Genomic DNA, 12,483 nt, shown 5'->3' on the forward strand with positions numbered 1-12,483 from the left:
TCAACCTCCAGTAGAGCAGGTTTCTTGAAGCAAATCTCATGGTCTAAGTAGCCAAATTGCCATGGTGACAAGCTACAAATAATAAAATATGATCAGCAACATGTGACGTTGTGCTCATGTGGCACTTAGGAAAAGTGGCCAATAGATAACTAAATGGTGGGTTTGGTGGCATCAACAGTAGTAAGGCCAGTTGGCCAGGATACAGTTCCACCCAAGCCAGTGCAGTCAGGTGTAGGGTCTGAAGTCCAACCTCAGGCTTTGTATGTAGAATTAGTCTGAGGCTACACTAATGATTTCGTACATCTGATGGACTATTTTCCTAGCCATGTTTGCTCCTCTGACCCACACTACAAATGTTGATTCCCCAACTACTGTTTAAACTGTGGGAGTTGGGGATTTTTGCAAAGAGGAAATAAATGCCATTACAGAGTTTCTCCTATAAGCAAAAGAGGGTATCTTGGAGCAGGGGCAGCCAGCCTCAGCCACTGTTGATCTAGGCGTGAACTGAGATTTTTCAGGGATTGACTTTGAAAAGAGCATGTATTATCAGTTCCTCTTAAGTGTCAGTGCCTGGTGCTGGACTTAGGAAAACAAATAATAATTGTAAAATACAGTAAGCCCTGGAATGTCCATTTTTAAACACCCTGTCAGCTTGCTTACTGTAATGGGGTAGTTAAATAATCATCTCAGCGTGGCATGATGTGCCCATATAGACCTGCATTACTTCCTTTGTGAGATTAATGCGAAGAGATATGTGATTAAGTCCTGGCATTGCAGCACAACACACCTGTTCTGGGCTGATCCTGAACATTTTTTCTTCGTTGCCCGAGGAGGAGGCTTCTCAAAGGATTACAGTAACACTTTTTGACAAGCTTATACAGGGTGGAGTTTCCATGTAATGACAGGGCTTATTTGATGGTGTCTCAGTAATGCATTCTTTTTATTTTTGCTGTCAACATGTATTACTGTAGAAGCATTGACTGTTACACAGCTGGTCCAACTTGTCCACATTTCAGTAACAGTAGGTCTCTCGTCATGTTTATTTTTGTTCTTATGCAACACTAGCACTCCTGCTCTCAGATCAGGCTTCAAGGTGGAATCGTTAATACCCATAGTTGTTTCAAAAGCCTTCTTATTTTTACAGATACCCATTAAAACCTTCAATTCTCTTTAAGCTCTGTCTGCTGACACACTGTTCTTCAGCGTGAAAGAGAGAGATTTAGTTTTTAAACTGGAAAAACTGTTGTAAGCAGACTCTGACTGAAGATAACCTATACAAAAATGTAGACCTGCAGAGTCATAGAATCATAAAATCATAGAATAGTTAGGATTGGAAAGGACCTCAAGATCATCTAGTTCCAATCCCCCTGCCATGGGCAGGGACACCTCACACTAAACCATGCCACCCAAGGCTTCATCCAACCTGGTCTTGAACACTGCCAGTCACTATCACTGATCTCTAATCTTAGGTAATACCTCTTCTTCCTCGGTACTGCTGCAGCATGAGGAAAATGTAGGTCCTTCCTGACCAGTATCTGGATGGGGGGGTTAAAATATGCATAAAAGAAAACCAAAACTCTAAAATGGCAACATAAATTCACCTTCTTTACCAGCTCTTTGTAAAAGTATGCTTGTGTGTCCATCCCAGCACTTACTGACCAAGTGTTATTTTTATAGCTTTGCATATGAAAGCCTGATATCACCATGTCTTCCTCCTTTTCTGCCTTGCTGCTGTCAAATGTAAGGGATTCCCTTAGGGCTTTTTCTTTATGTTATAACTGAACAGTTTTAGCTTCCAACACAGACGAGGCCCTCAGTGACATGGTTTAGTGGTATACTTGGCAGTCCTGGGGCAACAGTTGGACTTGATCTTAAAGGTCTTTTCCAACCTACTTGATTCTATGCTATATCTCACAGCCACAAAGGAAGTTGAAGAGGACAACTGATGGTCTGCCCATCTTTTCCTCCTTCAAATAGATTGTTTTTCTCCCCTCCTTAACCTGCAGTTGTTTCTCCAGTTAGAGGATGGCCTAAGTGCTTCCATCATCTGTGGCCGCTGCAATTTCTGTTTAGGCACTGAAGCTCACATTAAAATCAGTAGAAATTAAACATCTGAATACCTTTGATAATCTGTGTTCCATCTAACACTGTTATGTGTATCATGGTATATAGTGTTTGCACAACAAGAGGTTATGAGAATAAATACATGAAATCCATTAAATCCCAAAGCACAAAAGCATTCTGGTGATGACAGCCATCCAGCGAAGAACGTGATTTAACCCCTCAAAAATCCAATTAGCACGTTTGCTAATTATTACTAGTTATAACCAATTAAACTACAGTAAACAAAATTTATTTGATTAAATTTTCCAATTTTGAATTTGTAATATGATAGCACCCCAAACGATTGGTTTCCCATTGAGCACTTCACTGCGCTGACACATCAGCAGGGACAAGTGCTGCCTTCAAGAGCTTGTGGCATAGTTTGAACTATGATAAAATGCAAGGCAACAACAGATTTAAAAAAGAAGGTAAAATTAAAACATCTTTAATTCATGTGGCTTTTTGGGTATACATGTTGATGGCTTCAGTCACTGAATATTCACTTATCACTGTGATATAGCCCAGATGTTGTAAAAGGTCTGGCTGGCTTTTTTCCCATGGAAAGTCACTGCAGAACTTTAAAGAAAGTTTTGGGGTTGTTGGGGTTTTTTTGTCACTTAATGTAATTCCCAAAACCCAGTGTCTGGAACTGGGCTTTCATCCTTAGATACAGACAGGCAGGATCTTCCGGTGGTTCTGCGTTGTTTTGCCTCCCCACCTGTGGCTCTGCCACAGCAGAAACATTCATTTGCTTTGTCTTCATTGTTCTCATCTGCCTAATACATTCTGTGTATGCTTTTTCCCTCCATGTATTCCCCATCATGTACGTTGAAGTTATACAATGTGCAAGTCTGTCATCTTAGTGAGTCAAATTAATGCCTTTCTTGCACTGGTTTGTTTGGCCAAAGGGGTGTTCCTCTTTAATGCTCCCATGAACAGCCTCAAGCACTCACAGATTTTAATTTCAGGAGTGGCTCAGTGAAATGACCTGTCGTTCAGATAAGCATTAAGCATTTGTAAATACACTCTCTTTGGGTTTTTTTCTTTCTTGTAACACCCGTTTACTCAGTGATGCTCTGAGAAATGTCTTCTGCTCATGGTTATCTTCTCAAGTTCTGTCTAGTCTGGTTTTACTTCACAGTGAAACATATCCCAAGGGGCAATGGGGAATAAAATATAACATGTCTCCCTGAGACAGATCAGGTATTAAACTGATTTCTGGGGTTAAATCATTAAATCCTACCCTCAGAAGCAACAACAGTAAATAAAAAATATCACATGAGGGCCAATGCTGACTTTTCCAGCAAAACATCCCATCCAAAAATCTAAATGTATGGTGTATTTGTTTTATTTCCCTGTGGAACCTGCAGTCCTAAATTCAGTCAGGAATCTCTCTTTTCATCATCTTGCATCTGAAAGCACATTCTATTAGGTGCTTCAGGGGTAACTTCAACAAATGGTTTAGGCAGTAATTATTGGAGATTGTTAAATTTCCTCCTAACCTTCTCTGTTAGCTTTTCTTAGTCTTGTGGCTCTGAATATTGCTCAAGGTTCTTGTTACTTGAGGTTTTATCTGGTCCTTTGTAACTGTCTCATGAAAATAGCAGCCTTCCAGTATCTGAAGGGGGCCTACAGGGATGCTGGAGAGGGACTATTCATTAGGGACTGTAGTGATAGGACAAGGGGTAATGGGTTGAAACTTAAACAACAGAGGTTTGGACTGGATCTAAGGAAGAAATTCTTTACTGTTAGGGTGGTGAGGCACTGGAATGGGTTGCCCAGGGAGGTTGTGAATGCTCCATCCCTGGCAGTGTTCAAGACCAGGTTGGATGAAGCCTTGGGTGATATGGTTTAGTGTGAGGTGTCCCTGCCCATGGCAGGGGGGTTGGAACTGGATGATCTTAAGGTCTTTTCCAACCCTAACTATTCTATGATTCTATGAAATACATGTTTTCTACTTTTGTTGTGACTTTGTATTTGCAGTATGCATGAAAGCAAAGTAAATTCAAAGCTGAAGAATATCTTCTGTGGGTAACTGCAGTTATTTTAACTATAACCTTTCTATGAAATCAGTGTGTCCTCCTGATTATTGCATTGTCAAAATGGGAAAACAGAGATCAGTGACTTTTTCCTTTTAAAGAGCAAAGGAAAGTTACCTCCTCATCTCCTGCCTAAGCCCTATGAGATGTGGATGGTTTATATTCACACCTGCCTTCAGTCTTTGCTGTGTAACCCTCATTTCTAATGAAGACTTTTAAGGTGACCTGGGATGAGTCGTTGTCTGCTTACACCTTGATTGCTTGAAGAAGAAAGATGGCAAATTTGCCTTCACTGCTAAAGTATTGTGGAGATGCATTTAGTGATGGTCAGTAGATACTGCAGTTTATATAGGGTTTAACAAGAATTATTTCAGCTACCTCAAATTTTGTTGATGGGTAACACAAAATTTTTAAAAGTAATTATTAATGGTGTGGCAGTTTTATTTTTCTTCATGTGTTTTTTGTTAGTGAAAGATTCTCTGCATAATATTTTCTTCTGCTCTCCCTGTCACTGTTACGAATTTCCTTATGCTGCTTTCTGGTGAACTTCAGTCATCCTCGTACTTCGTATGATTTCTCTAGAGGAAGAGATGGCTAAAATAACAAACTGCATTCCAAAAAGGAGAATTGCTTTATCTAATGTTTAAAATCTGTCCAAAGTGTAACTCTGAACCAGAGAATGTTACATAGAGGTGGTTCCTGTTGAGTGTGACCAGTATTAACAAAATACAGAAGTAGGTTCAAAGAGACATGTCATAGGATTACATCTGCTTCTTACCTAACGAAATCTGGGTTCCAGATTTGGTTTTAAAGTTAGTTTCAGTAAATGTTTCAATGCATTGTAGAACTTGGTGGCACAGTCATTTACGTTTAGATGTGGCTCATATATTTCCATGAGGACCAGTCATGCATCATAATTCTTCACATTCCTGATGTCTTTTTCATAATCCACTTTTAGGATGATGATAACTGTGATGAATATGGAGGAAATAATGTTTTAATTTTTTAAAATGCTTGGAATTCATGTTTTGATTGTAGTTGCAGAATCGATAGCGTCAGTGGGTTTTGCAGTTACCATCTAGATTATATCATTTAAACCTATTCCAGAAATTCTTTTGTGAAGCGCTCTGTAGGTAAATGAATCCCATGCTCATCATGGATAACTTCTAATAACTTCTAGACAGTTCTCGTGGTTTAAACCAAGTCCACACACAGCTCGTTCAGTCACTCCCCCCCTTGCTCCCCCAACTCCCGGAGAGTTAAGAAGGAGTATCCAAAGAATGTAGCCCCCACAGGTTGAGATAAGCACAGTTTAATAGCTAAGGCACAACACAAATCACTACTGCCATTACTACTACAAATAATAATGATAAAGCCAATAACAAGTGAAGAGAATACAACACCTCACCAGCCACCGACCCATAACTCACCCCACCCTGCCCGACCGAGCCCCGACCAATACCTCCTCCAACCCCCAGAGCTCCAGCCCTTCCGGGTCTCTCCCGGTTACATCCTGGGTATGACATGCTATGGTATGGAATACCTCTTTGGCTGGCCTGGGTCAGGTGTCCTGTCTCTCCTTCCTCCCAGCTTCCCCTCCTTCCCTGGCAGAGCATGAGCTCAGAAAAAGGCCTTGGACAAACCAAACATTTGAGCAGTAACTCAAAACATACTTGCTATCAGCAACCGTTCCCAGCCTGAAAGTCAAAACACAGCACTGCACCAGCTACCAAGAAGGAGAAAAAATGACTGCTACTGATCAAACCAGGACAAGTAAAATGAAGAATAAAAGCCAGTTTCTTACTACTCTGATTAATGTATATATACACTGAGTCAGTTTTAACAATTTTTATAACATTTTAATTTTTATTTTTTGAGTGTTGATTTGGGGTTCTAACTATACTATAACTATACTATACTATACTAACTAAACTATGTTATGATGAAGGAAAGAGCCTGTAGTTGGAATAGTTGCATCTGATCTTTCAGTTTTCTTTGGGGCTTTAACTGGACTTGTGTGACCTTTGAAATTCAGTGTGTGTGAAGTTAGGTGTGATATATGAAGATGCAAAAATGAAAGTTAAATAGGTTCTCTTTGAAATAATTCATAATGGTTTTTACATCCTCTCACAGATTACCTGAAGTCATTTTCCTTTAGAAAGCTGATTTGGGAAGATAGTTTTGGTTCTCACCATTCTAAGATAAATATATGGTATGCTTGTGGAAAGTCCCAGTATAGATCGTACAAAACTTTTTCCTTTACCAGTTACATTCCATCTATGAGAAGAGTTGGGAAAACCTTTGTGTATTCAAGACACTTTCCTCATACTTTTGATAGCATAAAAATCGGAGCTGTTATTAAAAACCCTCTTCTCAGAAATGGAATATTAATGTAGGGTAGTTTCAGCTATAAGGTTTGAGTTAATTGTTGAAGATACTCCATGAGCATAACACATAAAAGCTTATCAAGGTCTAGAGAAGCCAAGAAGGTGAATGAGTTATTCAGTGGTTATAGTCCTTTTTACATTATGATTCCGTTATGTGGAATAAACCTTACGAATGAATGGTAAAATTAATATAATTTTTTAAGAAGCAGTAGGTAGCAGACCTTCATTTCTATGAAATCCAGAGTATAATTACCCCAGTGCAAGTACTGTGTTACTGGTGAATGGTTATTGGTACCACAGGTGAATGTGCTGAGCTCACTAGCAATTTCACAGCTACTAAATCTTATTGATTTTTGTAGGGACCAGTGCAGCCTCTGCAGGGCTCTGGGAGGATTATAAGATGTAAGAGGAGTAAGCATAGGGCAACAGCCGCTGTCTCTGGCTCCAGAAGTGGAGTATGAAGCTATTGATTGTATACTTTGCTTTATCAGACATCACCCCAGTGCAGTTATTCCAGCTTTCAGGGATATCCACTTCTTGATCCTCCACTGTGTGCATGATACCTCACTTTGTCATTCATGTATTTTTAGTAAACCTTTATTTCTTCGTGCTGTGATCATTAATAAGATACTTTGCTAGGTCTGCTGGCCTGAAGTTGGCATGCTGACCTCATGTTTCTTGTCTGCCTGCATCTGTCCATCTGAGATGCTTCAGAGCAGTACTTGCTGCTTTCCTATTATTGTGTAATATTCAACACTGTGAATTGAGGCCTCTGAATGATGTTTGACAGTCACAACCCTGGATGGGTCCCCCTGAGGGCTTTTTTACCAGGACCTGGGAACAGGTCTTCTCTTGCAGGACAAGCTGTTATTCACTGTTACTCTGAGTGGAGAGCAAATTAAAATCCAGCCTCATCCTCTAATCCACAGTCTGTCCTTCCCTATTACAAGACCATCCAAATTGTCAGCTGCAGGAGTGAAACCCTCCCCAGCACCAGCACACACATACCCCTCCAGTGGCATGCCTGGGGCTGCACCATTCCTGGGGGCTGCAACAGTCACAGCCCTGATAAAGATGGCAGAGCAAAGAGTCTTGGTACCAGGTCCAGCCCTCAGGACAGGGCTTGGACACACTGATCTGTTACATGACAATTGAAACATAGCTTTAAGTAAGTCATAATTTTTAAAGCAGTGTCACCCTTGAGGCATTTCTGAACTTATTTCTCCTAGCAGCAGTTAGATGAGTAAGGCAGTCAAGTAATTTGAAGTTACTGGTATTAAAAAGTGCTGCTGAACATAAAGATATATTGGTCCACTGATTGCTGATATTTTTGTTTTCTTTTTTTTTAACTTTAGGATGAACGTGAAGCCAGAGAAAATGTGAAAAGAGAGCAGGATGAAGCATACCGCATATCACTGGAGGCTGACAGAGCAAAGGTGCGTGCAGGGTGAATGTCAGGATGGGAATCTCTCCACAGCTGGTGAAGTATCTCTGGTGCAGAGAACTGTTCTGCTCTTGAGATGATATGGTTGCTCTAGGAGCCATTATTGCCCCTAGAGGTTATAAAATGGAACTGGATACAGTCACTAGGAGTAGACTTGACTCCATCTTCCTGCTAAAGTGGTCCTGGCCACACAATAATAGAAGTTGGGAAAGGAATGACTTCTCTCTGATAATTTCTGCAGAAAGGTTGAGTTTCTTTGCTTTTATTTGACTAATGCTTGTCATTAAACACAGCTGTGGAAAGTGAGGTAATACATGTCTGATGGCTGTTTGTTTCTTAGAGGGAAGCACAGGAGAGAGAAATGGCAGAGCAGTTTCGCTTGGAACAAATTCGGAAAGAACAGGAGGAAGAACGTGAGGTAGGATGTTTTACCTTCTCTGACAGCTTTTTGGGTTCATGAACCTTATGGACATTGCAACATTCATTCAAAGTATAACTTTTATGTGAATTTCAAAATTAATTAACTTTTGAAAGTTATTTTCTTACCATATATATAAAAAACATAGTGCAGCTAAATAATTTTCATCCATTGTTTTAATAGCTTTTCCGTTGCATCATCTGGGTCTGAACTAGAGCCGGTATTAGATAGGCCTGCACATAGGAGATCCAGCAAACGAGCTCCATAATTGGTGGAATCTTTGGGAACTTCTAACTTAGTTTCTGCAGGCACTCCTTTAAACATACAATACCATGGATCCCTTTCATTTCTTCCAGGAAATACTAAATTCAGTCCAGCAGCAATATACACTGGTTTGAGAAAGGTGCTGTCGATTTCTTTTTTGTCCTGCAGTATCTGATGATGTATTTAGCTGCTGTTTGGCTGTATTTGGCTGCATAAGCCAAGAATGGAAGCTGAAGCACTACTGAAAGAGCAATGCATAAAACTAGACTGTGAGAATTATGTCAGGGGTAATTGTAAGATGGAATTCTGTGATGTTAATAGCAATTAAACATAAATCAGTAGCAGTAGCATGAAGCAGTAACAAATTCTTGAGCAGTCAGCTCACAGTCAGATTTAAATAAGATGGTTTGGTTTTGGTTTTTTTAAGTAATTTTGCATGCATAGAAAACAATAATTACTTCTGCTTTATTGTATCTGCTCCTGAACCATTCCTGATACATTGGCCTTTTGGAAATGGTTTTCTTACACAAAGGTTGCAAGACTAGTCCATGTTATCAAAATATACCTGCGCTTCCCTGTTTAACTGTAGAGTGCAGTGATGAAAATAATAGGATCTGTTTGCTTAGCAGAACAAAAGGGATTTTAACAATAATGTTTACTAACACTCCCCATTTTCAAGTATACAGATTACTTATACTGAATTGTTTTGCAACAGTGTTTACTTACAGAAGTGGCTTTGTGTTCAGTTCGTATATTTAAAATCTGACTATTGAGCTGAACATCTTTTTATCAACAAACTGAAATTGCTTGTTCAGTTCCAAGAGTTTTTAATGTGATCCATCACGTCATTGTTTTCTGAGTTGGTTTGCTGGTACAGAATATCCATTGTAAATTGCCATTTTATGTTGAAGCCTCGGAGACTAGTTACTTTAGGGAGCGACGCACTCTTTGCACAAAGAAAAGATCTCTAATGAGCTACTGTTGTTTATTTTTCTATAATATAATTGATTGGGTTCAGTAAATAATGTAGCATCTGTTGTTATACTTTGTGGGGAAATGTCAAAACAGAAAGATAGTAAGCAGGTGGTTGAGAATAGAGCGAGAGAAAATTAAAATAGAATCTATTTAAAACATAATCTCATAGTAGATGAGCAAAAATGAACTCAAGTTCTATGTATAAATATTTATACTGAGATATAATTTGCTCAGAGGTTTGTGTGTAAGAAGTAAGACAATTTAAAAGCCTTCATAAGCCTTGCTCTGCCCTGTTCTTTCTGTTTAATGGGATCATCTTCCATCAGTTTCTGTTACTAAGTGACCTTGGGGAGGTTTTCAAAGGCACAAATAGCAACTGTGTATCTTGAAAGTTCCTAGAAAATCTGGGTAAATCCTACCTGACTGCCTCTTCAGGTTGGAAAATTGTCTTTAGGTGTATTTTGGCCAGGCAGTATGATCATGATGTTTCTCCCATTCATTGACATTCTCATTAACTGCTGCCTCAAGTGAGGTGATAGTGTAACAAGACTGCTTTCTAAGTATGATCTGATTTTTAACAGATGATGGTGCCTGTCCATGAGTACCGACAGTATTCAGTGCCCTCCAAAATCAACCCCTCCTTGTTCAGCAATCAAATACTAGACATCAATTAAAAACCAAAATAACCTGCTCAAAGTATTAGTGTTGTAGTAGATCTTGGAAGCAGAGGACAGGCTGGGCTCCTGCCCTTAAAATCCTGACATCAGCAGCATACACAGTGTTAGCAGGAACACAATCAAACCCATTTTCAGGCAGGTAATGTCATTACATTTGGGGCTGATTTCATGCAAGTTGTTGCAGAAACTGTGCACGCATGTTCTTGGAACCATCTTCCGGCAAATAATAGTAATTGCTTGCTTTAAATCTTAGAGCTTCTGTCTCTATTCTCCCAGTTTTCTTCTTTGACCATTCCTATTTTTATATGTACACTATGTATCTTAATGTACCTCCATGATATTTTTAATGATGTCTTTTATCAGTGTTTTAGATTATTTATAATAACTCTCCTGCATATATTTCTTTTAATTCTGAACTGCCACTGAGGGTCTTGTCTTTGCTGCAAAAAGTCAATTACTCTGTGCAAGAGGAAGGCGATTTGATAAGTGCACTTAAAGAAATACCTTTACTGCCTTTTAATTTATACCCTTCAAGGAAGCAATTGGCCACTTGACAATCATTCTCTCATTCAAATTTTTTCCAAGGCGTTCTGCCAAATGATTAAATTACTTATCCCCATCGTGCATTAACTGTAGACCTAATAATATGTGTTATAAGGACGGATTTATTTTAATTAGTTGTCTGGTGGGCTGTTATTAAGGAATGAATAAAAATGATTTTGTCATTGAGATCTAAAGCACAACTATGGCTCTGGAGCACTGTGGCAAATCTTGAAGTTCTAGAAGAAATAAAAAGAAAGGCTTTCTGTCCTTCTGTTGATAGCATTGCAAGCTCAATGGTTATTTTTCCTTCCTCAGGCTATCAGGCTCTCTCTTGAGCAATCTTTGCCTCCCGAACCGAAAGAGGAGAGCACCGAGTCTGTCAGTAAACTGCGTATTCGGACGCCCAGTGGAGAGTTCTTCGAGCGACGTTTCCTGGCCAGCAGCAAGCTGCAGGTTGTCTTTGATTTTGTAGCTTCCAAGGGATATCCTTGGGAGGAGTACAAGCTGCTGGGCACTTTTCCGAGGAGAGATGTGAGTAAATGTACCTTTCAGGAATAAATACCACTACTTCTTTCTCCAGTATGTTAGAGGACCGGTATGTTATAGCATAGAAGGTAAAAGGTACCAGTAAGCGTGCTGCCAACTACTATCAGATGTTACATACAAAATTGCATTGCGAAATCTGTTTCCAGTAACGTTGTAAAAAATCCTCCATTTCTGAAACAAACAAATTGTGGACTGTATTCAATGAAAACTGCCCAAATATGCTGAGCCATCAGTGATAATGTCCTGTTTTGAAGGAAGGCACATTGAAATTAGTACTCTGTTTGCATCTGTTAATAGCTGGTACTTCTGATCTTTTTGGTTTGCCATTTTGATGTAATTTTATGTTATGAACCAGGAAGGCTCAGGATTCAATAGTATGCAGTTATGAGCTAATCAGTAAGTTCTAGTAGATTACTCATTAACCTGTTACATAATACCAGTAAATAATCATTTGTATCTCCTACCTCAAAATTCTAATGATGTGCTGGCTGTGACCCATTTTCAAAACCAATACTGCTTGCAAATGCCAATTTAATTCTGTTAATTTATCAACAGATATTTATGCACTGGTTACTAGGTTTCTTTGAAAATATACCTGTGTGTTTTCTGCTCTATTACAAATTAACTTTAATTTCTTATTTAGCCATTGTTACAGCAAAGGGATCCAACTGTGCAGCAATTACCCAGGGCCTCTATGAAAGACCAAGGTAACAGGCACTACAGAGGTGACAAAACAGAGCTAAGCAAAGATGGGTAAAGCAGCTTTTGGCCATACTGCCTCAGTATTAAACATGTGGGGGCAGCTCTGGATCAGATGTGGTTTTTTTTCCTGGAGGCATCTCCAGGTGACTATTTAAGCCGTTTTTCATCAAAAGAGCTCAGTAAATTGGGTTGTTTTGCCATTTGTTTCCCATCACTGCCCCTGCAGGAAGTTCACTAGGAATACGGCTCTGATTAGTGTGTTTATAGTACTAGTTTGTAACAGATACCTCTTGCTTTATCATCTGATTTGTATGTACTCCAAAAGGGAAGAAAATAATGTCCTTAGCAAGAATACAATCTTGAGAGTGGATGTGATTTCTGACCA

General features: G+C 39.3%; 1 protein-coding gene across 1 annotated transcript in view; it reads left to right on the forward strand.

Moving 5' to 3' along the window:
* FAF1 (Fas associated factor 1) overlaps nucleotides 1-12,483 on the forward strand; it is a 174,106-nt gene that overhangs the window by 146,704 nt on the left and 14,919 nt on the right. Inside the window, exons 16-18 of the mRNA XM_005151116.3 lie at nucleotides 7,885-7,965; nucleotides 8,314-8,391; nucleotides 11,166-11,381. Of these exons, the coding sequence (XP_005151173.2) occupies nucleotides 7,885-7,965; nucleotides 8,314-8,391; nucleotides 11,166-11,381 (375 nt within the window). The remainder of the gene's footprint in view (nucleotides 1-7,884; nucleotides 7,966-8,313; nucleotides 8,392-11,165; nucleotides 11,382-12,483) is intronic.

This window comes from Melopsittacus undulatus, chromosome 6 (genome assembly GCF_012275295.1).
Source record: "Melopsittacus undulatus isolate bMelUnd1 chromosome 6, bMelUnd1.mat.Z, whole genome shotgun sequence".
Lineage (NCBI taxonomy): Eukaryota > Metazoa > Chordata > Aves > Psittaciformes > Psittaculidae > Melopsittacus > Melopsittacus undulatus.